General features: G+C 42.5%; 1 protein-coding gene across 3 annotated transcripts in view; it reads left to right on the forward strand.

Annotated features, from left to right (window-relative positions):
• Positions 1–12,423, forward strand: part of LOC135558014 (12S rRNA N4-methylcytidine methyltransferase-like) — a 62,666-nt gene extending 50,243 nt beyond the window's left edge. For 2 of the 3 annotated variants that reach the window (XM_064991793.1, XM_064991784.1), the window contains exons 5-6: positions 2,947–3,125; positions 7,990–12,423. In XM_064991793.1, the coding sequence (XP_064847865.1) occupies positions 2,947–3,125; positions 7,990–8,423 (613 nt within the window). In that variant the 3' untranslated portion in view covers positions 8,424–12,423. Of the gene's footprint in view, positions 1–2,946; positions 3,126–7,284 lie in introns of all 3 variants that reach the window. The other variant, XM_064991801.1, reaches the window with a different exon arrangement.
• Positions 12,424–17,750: the final 5,327 nt, after the last annotated feature.

A 17,750-nucleotide genomic window follows, 5' to 3' on the forward strand; every position in this document is an offset into this window, starting at 1 on the left:
AACAAAGTATTGAGAAACTTTTGTTATTGACCAAATACTTATTTTCCACCATAATTTGCAAATAAATTCATTAAAATCCTACAATGTGATTTTCTGGATATTTTTTTTCTTCTCATTTTGTCTGTTGTAGTTGAAGTGTACCTACGATGAAAATTACAGGCCTCCCTCATCTTTTTAACTTGCACAATTGGTGGCTGACTAAATACTTTTTTGCCCCACTATATATATGTATATTTATATGTACATTGGAATTTGTAGTCTATCAATCTATCCTTGCCTCCGAGGACTTTGACAGTGATTTGACATGAGCTTTTCAAATTGACAGGTATTATGTTTCTGCGGAGAGGAACGGCAATTGTTATTGTATAATCAGTAGGATTCCGCAGCATCAGCCAACCCATACAGCAGCAAAATGAGAATGATCGATACATCTCACAGTAGCAAAGCAGAGTGGTTCATGAACTAGTATATCATGTTAGTGTTCGATTAATGAATGAGTCACTCTTGCTGTTGTAGATGAACAATATATTAGGGCTTGCATCTGTTCTTTACCACCCATTTACACTGTAAAAACCCATCTCGGTCAATTATGTGGTTTATTTTTCCCCATTTGAGGAACCTCAAAGTTAATGTATTTTAAACACTACATATTTTTGTCTCTTATGATAGTATAAACAGACAGGGAGGAAAATATCCTTTATTTTTAGGTTATGATATGGTATGATAATTGTACTAAGTTCATTAAAGCATTTTATTGTAATTCATATTCCTTTAAAAAAAATATTTATTATATTATCCTTGTTCTGTTAACCTAGTTGAAATGACCAATTAACCTCTTTCAATAATTGTTCATATGGCAGATCTCAAGTTTATACAGTTGAAGTCGGAAGTTTACATACACTTAGGTTGGAGTCATTAAAACTCATTTTTCAACCACTCCACACATGTCTTGTTAAAAAACTATAGTTTTGGCAAGTTGGTCAGGACATCTACTTTGTACATGACACAAGTAATTTTTCCAACAATTGTTTACAGACAGATTATTTCACTTCATTCACTGTATCACAATTCTAGTGGGTCAGAAGTTTATAAACTCAGTTGACTGTGCCTTCAAACAGCTTGGAAAATTCCAGAAAATGATTTTATGGCTTTAGAAACTTCTGATTGGCTAATTGACAACATTTGAGTTAATTGGAGGTGTACCTGTGGATGTATTTCAAGGCCTACCTTCAAACGCAGTGCCTCTTTGCTTGACATCATGAGAAAATTTAATGAAATCAGCCAAGACTTGGAGACCTCCACAAGTCGGGTTCATCCTTGGGAGCAATTTCCAAACACCTGAAGGTGCCACGTTCATCTGTACAAACAATAGTACGCAAGTGTAAACACCATGGGACCACGCAGCCGTCATACCTCTCAGGAAGGAGACGCGTTCTGTCTCCTAGAGATGAACGTACTTTGGTGCGAAAAGTGCAAATCAATCCCAGAACAACAGCGAAAGACCTTGTGAAGATGCTGGAGGAAACAGCTACAAAAGTATCTATATCCACAGTAAAATTAGTCCTATATCGACATAACCTGAAAGGCCACTCAGCAAGGAAGAAGCCACTGCTCCAAAACTGCCATTAAAAAGCCAGACTACAGTTTGCAACTGCACATGTGGACAAAGATTGTACTTTTTGGAGAAATGTCCTCTGGTCGGATGAAACCGAAATAGAACCGTTTGGCCATAATGACCATCGTTATGTTTGGAGGAAAAGGGGGGATGCTTGCAAGCCAAAGAACACCATTCCTACTGTGAAGCACGGGGTTGGCAGCATCATGTTGTGGGGTTGCTTTGCAGCAGGTGGGGCTGGTGCACTTCCCAAAATAGATGGCATCATGAGAGAGGAAAATTATGTGGATACATTGAAGCAACATCTCAAGACATCAGTCAGGAAGTTCAAGCTTGGTTGCAAATGGGTCTTCCAAATGGACAATGACTTTAATGGACATACTTCCAAAGTTGTGGCAAAATGGCTTAAGGACAACAAAGTCAAGGTATTGGAGTGGCCATCACAAAGCCCCGACTTCAATCCTATAGAAAATCTGTGTGCAGAACTGAAAAAGCTTGTGCGAGCAAGGAGACCTATAAACCTGACTCAGGTACAACAACTTTGTCAGATGGAATGGGCCAAAATTCACCCAATTTATTGTGGGAAACTTGTGGAAGGCTAACTGAAACGTTTGACCCAAGTTTAACAATTTAAAGGCAATGCTACCAAATACTAATTGAGTGTATGTAAACTTCTGACCCACTGGAAATGTGATGACAGAAATAAAAGCTGAAATAAATCTTTGTCTCTACTATTATTCTGACATTTCACATTCTTAAAATAAAGTGGTGATCCTAACTGACATAAGACAGAATTTTTACTAAGATTAAATGTATTTGGCGAAGGTCTATGTAAACTTCCGACTGTAGATAGTCGTCTACACTGTCTATTTCAAGGTCTACTGTACAGGGGATGTTTGTGTGCCTGCTCCTTTTCTATGCATTCAAATCTGTTGAGGCGTATGTGGAATTTTAATATGCAGAGGTCAGCGTTGATTCTTCCTCTGACATAACCTTTTGCATTTGTTTTCCAGCACAAACTAAAATGACACATGATATGTATGATCATTGGCACGTTATTAATCTAAAGCTTTAAATGTCTTTCCCTCCAAACACTTTGGTGTATTTTTATCCACATTAATTATGTTTCTCTAACGAGATGTACCGAGAACCTGTCGATGAGTAAATGGAGACAAATGAACTGGCAAATATAGACATGCGGCTCTGCCACTGGCTACATCTCCCTTGTTAGCCACAGAGGTTTTCAGCTGTGTCTGAGATATGTCGGACTTCGCCGCTGTCAGCAAGGACGTGACGTCAAGCAGCCTAATTGGGCTCTTCTTTGTGCGTAGGTACCCCGACATGCCCTGCGCCGCTGACGTTGTGAACGCCTTAGATCAACAGGCGCTTGCGTCCATCCTCACTGCCTATGGGGAGGAGAGGCATGCCAGGAAAATAGCCTCGGCCATGGTGGAGGCACGCAGTATCTACCCCATCACCCGGACACAGCAGCTGGCCAGCGTGGTGGCAGGTACCCTCATTAATTCCCTACATCGTCTTAGAGGCTCAGTGCAGAAACGATAGGGAAATATTAAGCCCCCCGTCTCCCTGTGGGACCTATTTGTCTAGGGGAAAATCACGATGGCTCTAATCTCAAGCATCATCTTCTCCTGTCTGGATTTTGGATGCCTCTCGCACCCCTTTCCTAATGAGATTACTAGTAATAAGGAGGAGAGATGCGTAGGGTGCGGCTGCCGCTCTGACAAGAGAGAGTGACTACCTCTCTTTTTCACACGAGCCCCCATTCTCCCTTCCCTTACTCCCGTCTTCCTCCTCCCCTTTGTTGCTTTTGATTTCGTTTCCCACCCTATCTTATTTTATGCCCATCCCCGCAGCCCGTCTCGTTCACACACATGCACACACACTCATGCACACATTGAGGATGGATCATCATTTTTTAATGCATTTTAAATATATATATTTTGCTTCCCTCTGAGAGCGAGAAAGAGAGGTCTTCTCAATGGCTGTTACGGAGCTAGGCGCTACGTGCGTCACACAGGGAGAACAGGTGTGAGGGAGGACAGCTGTTTGATCTCTTGAAGAGCAGAGCGAGTCACCAGCAATCTTTATTCCAATCAATCCAAGAGGTCCTGACTCGTGCGGGTCCCAGGGGTCAGCTAGGCTGCTGGTGACACTGTTGCCTAGGGAAGAATGCCATGTGGGCGGAGGGGAGGGGAGGTTGTATTTGTGTAAGGTGGCACACTTTGTAGCGCAATGGTTGGGGGTGTTCAGGACCGAAATGATAGTGTGCTATAGATTTATTGGATGGGTCTTTATTTTTCTCTCTCCATCTCTCTACCTTTTTGCAGGCACACTTAGATCAGAAGGCAGATCTCTTAAGCCTCATAGACTACAGTGACAGGAAGCCTTCCAGACTGTTTGGCCATGTTGGGGTGAAGAGCTTGTTTTGAGCCAGGGCTCAACACTGTGTTTGCTACCGGTAGCCCTGCAGCTCTTCTGTAAGGAGTAGTAGCCCTGCAGCTCTTCTGTAAGGAGTAGTAGCCCTGCAGCTCTTCTGTAAGGAGTAGTAGCCCTGCAGCTCTTCTGTAAGGAGTAGTAGCCCTGCAGCTCTTCTGTAAGGAGTAGTAGCCCTACAGCTCTTTTTTATAAGGAGTAGTAGCCCTGCAGCTCTTCTGTAAGGAGTAGTAGCCCTGCAGCCCTTCTATAAGGAGTAGTAGCCCTTCAGTTCTTCTATAAGGAGTAGTAGCCCTGCAGCTCTTCTGTAAGGAGTAGTAGCCCTGCAGCTCTTCTGTAAGGAGTAGTAGCCCTGCAGCCCTTCTGTAAAGAGTAGTAGCCCTGCAGCTCGTCTGTAAGGAGTAGTAGCCCTGCAGCCCTTCTGTAAGGAGTAGTAGCCCTACAGCTATACTGTAAGGAGTAGTAGCCCTGCAGCCCTTCTATAAGGAGTAGTAGCCCTGCAGCCCTTCGAATAAGGAGTAGTAGACCTGCCTTCTACATTTCCTTTCCATTCACCTGTATCATGAAAATGTAGTGACGTACTAATTCAAATAGTTCCTGCCTCAATAGAGCCATTCAGAGTTAATTGTACTGAACGTAATTCCGAAATTTGAATTTGATTCATCTGTTTATTAACCTCTTTAGCAGAGCTAGCTAAAGGACATGGATCTGATTTCATGAGGAGAAAAACACCACAGAAATAGACAAACCAGTCAAATAAATATGACTTCACCAACCCATAGGTTATAAAAATTGATATGAATGCAACTAAACATTTTCATGGTATGATGGACAAAATCTACAATCCACTAACAAATCAAATATTAGACTTTTAAAATTAATTTTGTGTGTTTAGCTTACATACATTTGCATAACACAATCATGCAGTTTTGCTTCAGTTATGGCTCCAATATATTAATTCTAAGCCGATTGTCGCCCAACCCCTTCCCTGCCAGAGTCAACAGTAATGCCTAATGAGTCCTCACTACCCCCTCTCGCTTGCATCCCAGCATCTATTTTGTTACAAATTAAGCAGTGGTGGTTGGGTTGTTGAAGGTGTTGAGACACCATAATGACAGGTACCTTGAGAGCCTTTTGCTCCCCCCACTCACTCCCTCCCTCCATACATCCCCTTGTCTCTCTCTTCCTTCCTTTGTGTAAACCCACACAGCTGTGGCTGACTGAGGCCCCTAAAATGTTTTCATATATTTTTTTTGAAGAACTCCTAACGTATTATTATTATGGAGAGCAAACCATTTAGCCCATATAGCAGGGGTCAGCAACACGTTATTTTGTCAAATAAGACCGTAATATCCAGGAATTCAGCTAAAAATGTGTTTAATTCTCAACAACAACAAAAAGTGTTTTATATATATATGTGTCATGGCTCAATGTAATCAAGGTATGAAATGATAGTTATTTTCAAATACAATCTCTTTTTTGGCTAAGATGTGGTCAATTTGCAGTGTAAAATTATTCTAATTATGTTCCGGCCCCCTGACCATCCGTTCCGACAACAATAGGCCCGCGGATGAATCTAGTTGTCTACCCATGCCATATAGGCTCTGTTATTCACTGGGTCAGAGTGGTGCATCCAACCACTAATGCATCTCAAATGGACTCACGGTGTTGAGAGTTAACGCAGCAGAGTGAACAGGCACATCCTTGATATGGTGATGGACACAGCTAGTGAGGATAACGGAACTGGTTGTAGGAGTGTGTGTCCTTTCAACTCAACATTCACTCACGTGACGGATGCGGTTTAGTAATGGCTGTTAGCCTCGCAATAAATGCATTGTGTCAGTGTGAAGTTTGCCCAGCTAAATGGACACCCTAGTTTACTTCAATTACAAATGAACAGCCCTTAGAATTGCAACGCTGTGTTGATTTCTAAATCACGCTTTTCCAGGGTTAAACAACCTCAAAAGAATAACATTCTAATGCGAATACTAAGTCAAGTTGAGAGAATGTTTTCTATCCTCGTCATGGTGTCTGCAACTTGGTGACATTTGGCGGTGGTGTTTCACTAACCACAGACTGTGAATTAGGCGGTGGTTTCAGCTCACAGAAACAAATCATCACCACGGCACAAGCCCAAGCTCCATGGAGAGTTCACGAGCAGTCCGTTGCACTCATGCCTCAAGCACTGACAATATTAATGATGTAATACATCCTCAAGTGCCTCACTGCTTTATAGAACACAGGATTTATGAACTAATAATCAAGCATCAGTCTGAAATACTCTTGTGCATAAACAGGCAGCGTATTGCTGCCTAGGAATGGTTCTTCCAGGACTCCAAATGAAGCCATGTACTTTGGATCCCTTATCTTTAGTGGTGTGTTGTTCCACAGTGCAGTACTGTCCTTATTGAGAAGTAATTGCTGTAATATTATTGTGAAGTGAATGCCTTTCCCTGACCCTCTTTATAGAAACAAATGAGATGGAAAATAACATATACAGTGCAGCGATACCCTTTCATTTCATAGCAAGACAGAGTCCATCACGTCAGCCTTCGGACCAGACAATCACCAGGGGTAACATCACCTGGAGAAGAAATGTATTTAAACAAGGGCATTCTCATGTTTCTTAGACTAAATTATTCATTAATAATTAAGCTTTTTTGTAATTCTTCCAGATTTTATGTCAGGATTGTAGCAAATAACATTAGACAAACATATTTTTAGATGATTATTTATCCATTAGCGATGAAGACAAAGTGATTGGTCTTATAAAATGGGAATAACCACCACATCCCAGAGGGGTTTCAGAAATCCGCTGCCTCCAACAGGTCTGGAGGATTTGGTGTCTGTTTGGCAATGCTATTTGTTCAGCCTGTTCAGTTGATTAATGAGATTGTTTGGATATAGCTAGATTTGTTAGCTTTCCCAGTCTGCCTGTTTGTGGCATCTTTGCTTTTTTTCCTCATGCACTCTAGCTGTGGGACCCTTGAAAGATGAATTAGAGAGAGAACAACTTGGTGAGGCTGGGCCACGGCCGCAGCGCAGGTTTTCTATTGATTGCTGGGTGACTCACAGTCAGTGCTGTCTAACGCAGGAGGAGAGAAATGCCACACTGCTCTCTCTCCCCCTCTCTCTCCCCCTCTCTCTCTTGCTTTATCTCTTGCTCTCTCTCTTCTCTCCTCTCCTCCCCCCACGCTCTCTCTCCCGCCCTCCAGGTCTTCTCCTCTCACGTACACACATGGGCTGGGTCCTACGTCAATGCTGGCATTACTCTGGACATGGGACGCCAAAGCTCCAGATAGGAAACAGAGCAGTGCTTCAGCAGCCAGGAAGGCACTGCAGTCTGGACCCCTTGCCTGTCAATCAGTGCCAGGGAGCAGGGAGGAGTGGTCGTGCTCTTCACCCAGCACAGATTGTTTTGTGGCACTTCAAACAGTACCAAATGCAAACATGACCATCTGAGCTTACTTGAACACAGTCTGTCTGAACATGGCGTCATCAAACCACACAAGCAAAGGCAACCATTATAGGCTATTTGCTAGAAATGGGGGGGATGAAAAGAGAGTAATCTGAGTGAGAACCACAACTTTATTTTCAATATTATCACAAGCACCTGTTTATTTACAGGTTTTACTTACTGTCATTGTCAATCACATATTAAAGCTGCAGCCTGGACAAGATATGGGAAAATGTGGCTATGATTGGGGCTTATTCAGACTGGGAGTTAGGTTAAAAACTAAGCGTCATTAGAGAGCTGAGAGACTTTTGGTCTGTTGCTGAGAACCACGTGTCTCCTGGATAGAATGTGAAACATTTCAGGTATGCTGCTCTCAAGATGAATAACATGCTTCCTGCGCTATATAAATGCTTCATGTCAACTGTTTGATTTATTTAAAATAAAAGCATTTCTTTGTCTCTAGGATCTTTTGCTGCCAGCGCTCTCTATGCCCGCAAAGATCGGCTTCAGCGACCCTCACACGTTGCCACCAAGACATTTCAGGCGCTGCGTATGTTTGTCAATGATGAGCTGAATGAACTGCATGCTGGACTCTGCACTGCTCAGACAGTGCTTAAACCTGGCGGCCGCCTCTGTGTGCTGACCTTCCATTCACTAGAGGACCGCTTGGTAAAGCGTTTTCTCCATGGAGAGGATGTAGGTGCCCCACCCCGTCGGAGTGTCCGTCAGAGAGTCCAGCGATGGGAGGAAGAGGAGGAGGAAGAAGAGAAGGGTGGGGAAAAGGACAGTGGTCACTGGGTTGACCTGCAGAGAGGGGTGCTGATGCCACAGGCAGAAGACGTACTGGAGAATCCACGGGGACGCTCAGCCAAACTCAGGGCAGCATTCAAACAATAACCCTCTGGAACTTGGCCTCAACCTGCACCAATTAAATCTTCCTTGTTTTTAACTAGACTACAGAACCACCAGGCTGGTCTTCGTCAGACACGACCATACTGATCATATCCAGGCACAGTCTCACTGGTGTCGGTTGAGTGACATACAGAACAAGTGCCTTGTTAATGGTGGAACGCTGAGGCTGACTGGTATTTAACTGCCATGCACTAACAGTCTCTTTAGTTCGTAGTATACTGTGTGTTGGCACAGAGTTTTAATTTCATTTAGTTTAAGTGATTTGTGTACCATTTTTGAAGTATAGGAAATACAATTGTGCTGAAGCCTAAGTTGAAGATAACAAAGGTTAAGATAAGAATTCTAATATCCCATAACTCTTTGCATAAATGAGAAATAATTAGAAAACAAAGGGGCAAGCTATGCTAGTTGGCAACGGCGCTGGTCCCATGAATCTGTTTATTTTTCGAAATATTCTAATCTGGGTATCTTCAACCTAGGCTGAAGCCAGAGATACAGAAGACAAAAAGTCTCTCACTCACTCAATTTATACTGCATTACTTTATGGCTGAGCTGACAACGTTGCATACAGTAACAGTTCTGTCTTGAATTCTGAGTTTCCTCAGTTCTCCCCATTGGCTGAACCCATAATGTATTTGCTCTTTTGACTGATTAATTCATCAGAACAATTTTGCCTCCAACCGACTGATGAGTATCCAGATCAACGGATGTAGGCACTAACCTCCCTCACTGATGTCTGTATACTCCAACAATGAGATAACAACTTCCTAGGTAGTTTTGGCCGAATGTGTACTGCACTGCATGAATCAGTAATGTCTTTAAATACCAAGTGACTCAAGTGTCACAAGTGGTGGTGAATGAGCGGATGACTGTTTCGTTCATGAGCCTTCTCCAACTGTTAACAGATGAGGTGTTTTGATCTGTGCTATTGGACTTTGTCTATTTGTAATTGCTCCATCAAGAGGATCAACACTTTTCTTCCCCTCTGCCTCGTTCTGTACACTCTAAATATACACTTCTTGTTACCTTGGAAACTAAACAGCACAAGTAACATTTAACTGTTTAAATGTGTTTTCTGTTTTAATCTTCTGCGAAACGATGACGTATGTAGAATTTTGACGCCCCTCTCTTTGAGGTCAGTCAACGTCACACAGTCGTCATGGTTATTTGAATTCAATTTGAAATAAGAATGGTAATCCTGTTTGATCTGGTCTTTAATGGATGGTCCAAGGGTTCTAAGCCTCTTACTCTGTAGACCCCAATTTCTCCCATCTAATCAGGAATGATTCAGACATGGAACACCTGGTGTTTGGAATCTGAATTCAAAACTAAAAATGTGACTCTCCCTTTTGATGACCACTATATAACTGTGACTCATAATCGTGCAACTGGTGACAATTCCAACCATAAATGATTCTATAGATATCTGTCAGCACCTGTAACACATCATCTGCCTTTTCCTTCCTATACACCCTCTCTGCCACCTGACCAAATTAAAGCTTTTTTCAGTCCTCCCAAGTTTGTCTAACTTTAACCAATTTAACAAACTTTGCGTTGTTTCTACCCACTTCTCATAACCTGTCAACTTTTGTATTTTGCAAGTTCGGAATGAACCCTCAACGCGTAGCAAATTCCACATTCTTCTTTACACTCATGTTTATCAAGTCTTTTGTATTAACTAAAGCTGTCAAAAATTGTTGTCAGTTTTCTCTGTTTTACACTGCATGCTCTTGTTCATGGATCCCGATTTGGCAATATTAAGACTTGTAACGTACAGTTGTGGCCAAACGTTTTGAGAATGACACACATATTAATTTTCACAAAGTTTGCTGCTTCGGTGTCTTTAGATATTTTTGTCAGATGTTACTATGTAATACTGAAGTATAATTACAAGCATTTCATACGTGTCAAAGGCTTTTATTGACAATTACATGAAGTTGATGGAAAAAGTCAATATTTGCAGTGTTGACCCTTCTTTTTCAAGACCTCTGCAATCCGCCCTGGCATGCTGTCAATTAACTTCTGGGCCACATCCTGACTGATGGAAGCCCATTCTTGCATAATCAATGCTTGGAGTTTGTCAGAATTTGTGGGTTTTTGTTTGTCCACCCGTCTCTTGAGGATTGACCACAAGTTCTCAATGGGATTAAGGTCTGGGGAGTTTCCTGGCCATGGACCCAAAATATCGATGTTTTGTTCCCCAAGCCACATAGTTTTCACTTTTGCCTTATGGCAAGGTGCTCCATCATGCTGGAAAAGGCATTGTTCGTCACCAAACTGTTCCTGGATGGTTGGGAGAAGTTGCTCTCGGAGGATGTGTTGGTACCATTCTTTATTCATGTCTTTGTTCTTAGGCAAAAGTGAGCCCAGTCCCTTGGCTGAGAAGCAACCCCACACAGAAATGGTCTCAGGATGCTTTACTGTTGGCATGAGACAGGACTGATGGTAGCGCTCACCTTGTCTTCTCCGGACAAGCTTTTTTCCGGATGCCCCAAAAAATCGGAAAGGGGATTCATCAGAGAAAATTACTTTACCCTAGTCCTCAGCAGTCCAATCCCTGTACCTTTTGCAGAATATCAGTCTGTACTTGACACCAGGCCATGCTCCAAAAATATTTGGCTCACTGTGTGTTCAGATGCACTCACACCTGCCTGCTGCCATTCCTGAGCAAGCTCTGTACTGGTGGTGCCCCTATCCCGCAGCTGAATCAACTTTAGGAGACAGTCCTAGTGCTTGCTGGACTTTCTTGGGCACCCTGAAGCCTTCTTCACAACAATTGAACCGCTCTCCTTGAACTTCTTGATGATCTGATAAATGGTTGATTTAGGTGCAATGTTACTGGCTACAATATCCTTGCCTGTGAAGTCCTTTTTGTGCAAAGCAATGACGACAGCACGTGTTTCCTTGCAGGTAACCATGGTTGGCAGGAAGAACAATGATTCCAAGCACCACCCTCCTTTTCAAGCTTCCAGTCTGTTATTCGAACTCAATCAGCATGACAGAGTGATCTCCAGCCTTGTCCTCGTCAACACTTACACCTGTGTTAACGAGAGAATCAATGTCAGCTGGTCCTTTTGTGGCAGGGCTGAAATGCAGTGGAAATGTTTTTTGTGGATTCAGTTAATTTGCATGGCAAATAGGGACTTGGCAATTAATTGCAATTCATCTGATCACTCTTCATAACATTCTGGAGTATATGCAAATTGCCATCATACAAACTGAAGCAGCAGACTGTGAAAATTAATATTTGTGTCATTCTCAAAACTTTTGGCCACGACTGTACATTGTGAACATCAATTGAGTTAATCTTGAGCATAAAGCTGATATGTCAGTGGTTGTAAATGAGACTGACCTGTGCTTGTATGTTCTCAATTACCATGGAAACAGTGGCATAAGTGAACAGTCGTTGGGATAACTTGCTCTGTTATTAACAGCCATGAATCAATCCTTGGATTGAATTACTACCAAGTAATAAGTAATACCTACCAGGAAGATGTTAATCAGTTCTCAGAAGCCTGTTTCTGGCTAAGTCTTTCAGTGTGCAGACAAGAGTTACACACGTCCGTCCCCATGTACTAACAAATGGTGTGTATTGGGTCAGTTGCCATAGGAACTAACTCACAAAACCGATTTCTTAACTCACCTCAGTTTTCTGAGGAAGGATTTACAGAGGAAAATTGTAACTGAATGCAAATAAAAAATGGAATCCAGTCCTTTTCTCTGTGTATGCTTCGGTTTGCTATTTCTCAAAAAGGAATAGATTTGACAGCCTTGACCATATTGGAATATGCCTTTCTGTCAGGAGACAAAGGATAAAGCTATGAATGGATCTGCTTTCTTAATTAACGATTTGACACTTTTCCAGATGTTTCCACAAGTTTGGCTATATTTACAATGGGGAGGGGCAATGAAAGAATGTTTCACACTTCCTGTTACCTGCTCTGTGCATTAGCTTTGGGCTGCTCATTCTAGACCAAAATGAATACATTCATCTCCCAACTCCACCCTGACTTTGCGTACTCTTTTAATGTACCAATTAAAAATGTGAGTCAACAGAATATCTGGGCAAGTAATGAGATACCTGCTTGCATTCATTTTAATTAGCCATAATTAGACACCTTTTGTCCATTATGTGAAATCCTGAGTGGGCTGAGTGGAGATGGTATGGTGGTGGGGGGTAGGCTACTTGTGAAGGTTGGCGTGCACGCTGGATCCCCGCTGTCGAGTCACCTTGGAAAAGGGAAATTATATTTACAAGTCTTGGAACACTATCCATAGCTTTGAAAAAGGAAGTATAGAATGAAGAATATAAAAGAAAGATAATATATGAAATATGCATTTAATGGAAAAAAAAGTGGATAGAATCATGTTAAGATTCAATTAGTATGGCTGAAAAAATGACATCCTCTTGAAATTGGGAAAACGTCAATGATTGAAGACATGTCCATGACCCAACCAATGGAATCGGAGCTCCACATGCGTGTGTAGGCTGTGTGTGTGCTGTGCATTCTTGCTAAACTGGGAGATGAACAAAGGAGCTGAAGTATTTTTGCCTGTTTCCAAGACAAGCTCACTGTTTCACTCAAACCTGTCTGCACTGCTGTAGTTTGAGCCAAAAGCCTTCTCTAGCCAATCCCTAACCAGAGGGCTATTCCAGCCAATGGTTTACTGTTCAATAGTTGCACAGTCTGACTGTTGCTTGCTCCGGCCAATTTTTCACTATCCGAAGCAGAAGAGATATGTATCTTGGCCAATAGCTCGTCACACGAGATGAAACAGACACATGTGCCGGCCAATGGCTCCCCCTCTGAGAGATGGAGAGGAGCAGAAGCAGTGGCTCAGAGTACATTGCTAGTCAGGTAAGGACAGCACAGTCTGCGAACCCCCTCCCTCCACAACTCCCACCCTCCTGCTCTCACTCACTCCCGCCTGTCTCTGCTGCTCCTGCTATAAAAAGATTTCTCAATGAAAAAGGCTTTGAGGTCAAAGCCATTTGAATGATTTTTGTGAATGACGCAGGGGCTGTGGGAGAAGACCGACATTGAAGCGGAGCCGGGGAGCACAGCTACTGTAGCGGGGGCTTCAGCTGCATTTTGCTGACTTTCGATTAAAACTTGGATATGGAAAATAAAATATTAAATTAAAATAGTATTTATGAAGTCCTCCCTCTCCTGGGAATGCATAGCTAATGCCTTGAACCCAACCATAAATATCCACCCTCTGACTCAGTCTCTTCTCAAAATAATCTATTTTATTCTCACCTGTAATAGAATGCACCCCTCTGCGTTGTCAGATGACATAGTAACCTGAGGTAGAGTGGTCTCGTCTCAGGAGAGTAGATACCCTGGAGACAGGTCACCGACTCCCCAGTGGACTGTATGAATGGACTGAATTCCACATCACTCTGCTCATAAAATAATGATCAACATACTGGACAGGCTGAGAAGTCCCAGAGCTAGAGAAATACCTTGTGTTGAGTCTGTAATGTAATTTACACAGGGCACAGACATTACTATAGGATTTGGGGCGAGGAGTTTTTCCTCATCAGTAAATTCTCCAGGCCTGAGGTTAGATGTGCTCTAGCTTATAAGCACAGTATAGCTATTGTAAAAATGATGTTGGTTAAGGCTTCACCAAAGTCCATTTATGAATTTGGAGTTTTGAAAAATGCAATTTATTTTCGTACATGGGAATAGATGAATTGAGATGGGTTCTTTTTTACCAATCTCTTTTTATTGGTTGTTTGTTAAAATAACAAAATTGTCAGGTGCTTTAAAGGAAATCACACTGACAGGAGGATTCTTTGGCACAGTGGGGAATGACGAAGCCCAGAAACCAGGAGCTATCAGTAATCAACACCAATGAGGCAACGTATTGACTTGTGGCGGCATAATAAAATCATCTTCCTCACAGTGTGGGCCCTGACTCAGTCCAGCGGCCCTTCCACTTTGGCTGCATTACCCTTCTCTAGGAAAATCACGTTTGCACTGCGACCTGTAATATTCCCAGTGGTTGTCCATGGACTCTCACCGTAGCACCATTTTAAGAGGACAGTGAATTGGAGGTTGCAGACATAACAATCACCCTTAGGTAATGGCAGGGTTTGTTGCAGGTGTCATTTACTCCATACAAAGCAGCACATCCTCCTGTATGGCCCAAATGGAGTCCTCCTCAGCCTGGTCTCTCCTGACAGCTTATCAGCAGCTACCATGTTGCTGTGTCAGATTGCTGGAGCAGTGTACCAATAGGAGTCCTGTGGTCTGTCTATAATGGTCACGGCATCTGTCTCTCATCGTTAGTGAACTCTAATGCAGTTAGCGGGGAGGGTGATTCCTTTTTTAATCAGGGCCAAAGAGACTGTTAATGATCCCTGGTGTTGGATTTGTGAGCTGTGATGGAGCATTTAATTAGATGATGAGAGGGAAGGTTCCTATGATTCCTCCTCTCCTCTGTTAAACCTTTTCATGTCTTTATGATTCCTCCCTCATTTTACACTGTCACCTTGTCTGTTTGATCCACAGTGTTACCAGAATCAATCTGGTCCCAGGTGAATTGAAACACTTGTGAGCAGTCCTATATTATCCCACTGTGCTGCATGGTGTAGCTGAAATGATTTATGGAACAGCATGATCAAGTGTCAAAGATTTATTTTAAATTAAAAATGTGTTTGCTATGGGTCAAATCACATGAGGTTGGAGGCACCTTAATGGAGAGGATGAGCTTGTGGTAATGGCTGGAGGGGAATAGTATCAAACACATGGTTTCCATGTTTCATGCCATCCCATTCGCGCCATTCCAGCCGTTATTGTGAGCCGTCCTTGCCTCAACAGCCTCCACTGGTCAAAATATGGAGGAAAATAAACATGACCAATGAGGACCCTCTTGACCAGATGGTCATCGGCTCCTTGGCCACCACACGCCTGAGTCACAGCACAAACCTACAGCTGCCCCACATGAAATTAAGCTCCACTTTAACAGCGCTCTGCATTGTAACCGGCACAGAGAAATGGGTGATCCTAATTGGTCAAAAAAATAAGGATTCCCAGTGGAGTCAGGAACATAAATGATTGTAATAATATATTTTATCCTTAACCGACTATATTTTTGTAGTTTTGAATGGCCTTGTTGAACCTCAGCTCTGTCAATATCTTTGGATACTAATGGTTCATTGAGGGGCTACTGTCTTTGATGCATTTGAAGTACAGTACAGTGTGTACAACACAAAAATGGAATCCAGCAGAGGCTGGTGGGAAGAGCTATAGGAGGTTGGGCACATTGTAATGGCTGGAATGGAATAAATGGAATAGTATAAACACATCAAACATATGGAAATGCCATTTTATTCCATTCCAGCCATTACAATGAGCATATCCTCCTATAGCTCCTCCCACCAGCCACCTCTGACTGAATCACATCACATGCACACACTCGAACACACACACAGCTACAACTACTGTATTTTCCATCTCAGTTTTAACACAATGATTTTTAGTCTAATATTCCACATCAAAACATTCCCTCTTGCAGCCCAGCAGCATGACTAAGACTGTCCTTATTCATTATTAACATATACAATTACCATTGAATCAGGCAGTTTTTTTTACCACATGCTTGACATTTTACCAGAGAGAAAGAAAGGGAGCAAGAGGAGGCAGGGCAAAAAAAGAGACAGGAATAGTCGTTGGTATTTCTGGTTTCTACCAGGCAAATTATATGATTATTGCTGATTACAAGTAATTGATCAAAACAAGTCGTAAGTGCCACAGCAATTACCACTGATGCATTATTTGCCAGGCGAGATAATAACGTACAATTTCCACATTTGAGGTCGGCCCACTTATGATTTAATTGCAACGTACCCCTGCCTCTTACTGTTCTATGCTTTGTTAACTTGTGGTGTTTGTGTTGTTCTCTTGCATAGTTTTCATTCAAAAGGAGAGGCCACCAATGTACACAAACCTGCAGCATCATGGTCCTTTATTGCACAGTACATTCATATTCCCCTGAGTAGTAAAACCAGTGACGTTCTCCCCAACTTAACAAAAGGTTTCAACCAAATTGGTCAGCCCAAACCCCATTGAATAATGTGGTGCAACTATTGCATCATGAGACCTGTGCAAAGGTGGCAAACAGACTAAAAGTGTCACTTTTCTGGAGAAAACAGTTGGTGATCTAGTCCAGTGTGATTGTTTTTCATTTAATTTGATATTGTAGACATGATAAAATGATATACCCAGCCATTCACATCTGTTTCCAGCACTAAGTAGCCAGAAGGTTTTGGCTGAGGGTTAAGAGGGAATCATTAGGTAGACAAGTGTTGACATGAGCAGCAATAAACAGCAATATGCCAGAAAATAGGCTGTGAGTGAATGAGACTGCAGGAGGGGGTGTACACATTTGTTAGTCTTTTAGAGGAGAGGGTTCGAGTGCGCCTGCCTGCAAGTGAAGTTGAAGCAGAGAAATGCCACAGCCCGCCGAGTGACGTCAGCCAGGAGGCCTCGTGGGGATGAGGTGAGTCAGAGCCAGGGCCGCGGCCTCGCCAGCTCTCCGCAGCCATGAGCGCGTCATCACCAGTCTCACTGACACCCTCTCACATTTCTCTGCATCTGCTTCAATGTGCCGCCTCCTCCTCACGAGGATCACTTCATCTGTGGCGCACGCCAGTCCTCTCTCTCCGTATCCTCCTCACAGGCAGGCATGCTCACAGGGGAGAGAGGTGCACATCAGCCTCCCCATCCTTATTATTCTTCAAAGCCAGCACACAAGATGTTAAGTTTCTGTTTGTGAGCTCAAATAGTGAGGAGACTGATAAAAACAAAAGAGAATATCTGGAGCTGGACAGGATGTTTCATTGTTTTCAGGTGTTAGGTAATAACGAGTTGTATCACACTCGAATATAGGTGTGTACTGTACCCTTTTGCTTAAAACACTAAATGTATTGTACAAGGGCAAGCAGTGGGAGTTGACAGGTCTGGGGTGGAGGTGCTTTCCATATTGATATTTATTTTACATTTATTCTTTGTAAAGAACCTGTTTTGCAGCCCAAAGTGCATACTGAGACATTACTATCATCCATTATTGTTGTTCTGCTGTTGTCTTGAGATTCATATGGCTTCCGATGATTACAGCTAGCTTTCAATCATAGGAGTGATTATCGTTCCGAATATTAGGCCACTAAACCTTGATTAGGCTGATATCAATACTTATTTTGTTTTATGATTTTCAATTTGAGTGTCATTTCTGTATGACCGACACTTTCTCATTCTGAACTAACGTGGGTGGGATATAAGGATGGGTGTGGTTTCGTCACAA

Source organism: Oncorhynchus masou, chromosome 2 (genome assembly GCF_036934945.1).
Source record: "Oncorhynchus masou masou isolate Uvic2021 chromosome 2, UVic_Omas_1.1, whole genome shotgun sequence".
NCBI classification, from domain to species: Eukaryota; Metazoa; Chordata; class Actinopteri; order Salmoniformes; family Salmonidae; genus Oncorhynchus; species Oncorhynchus masou.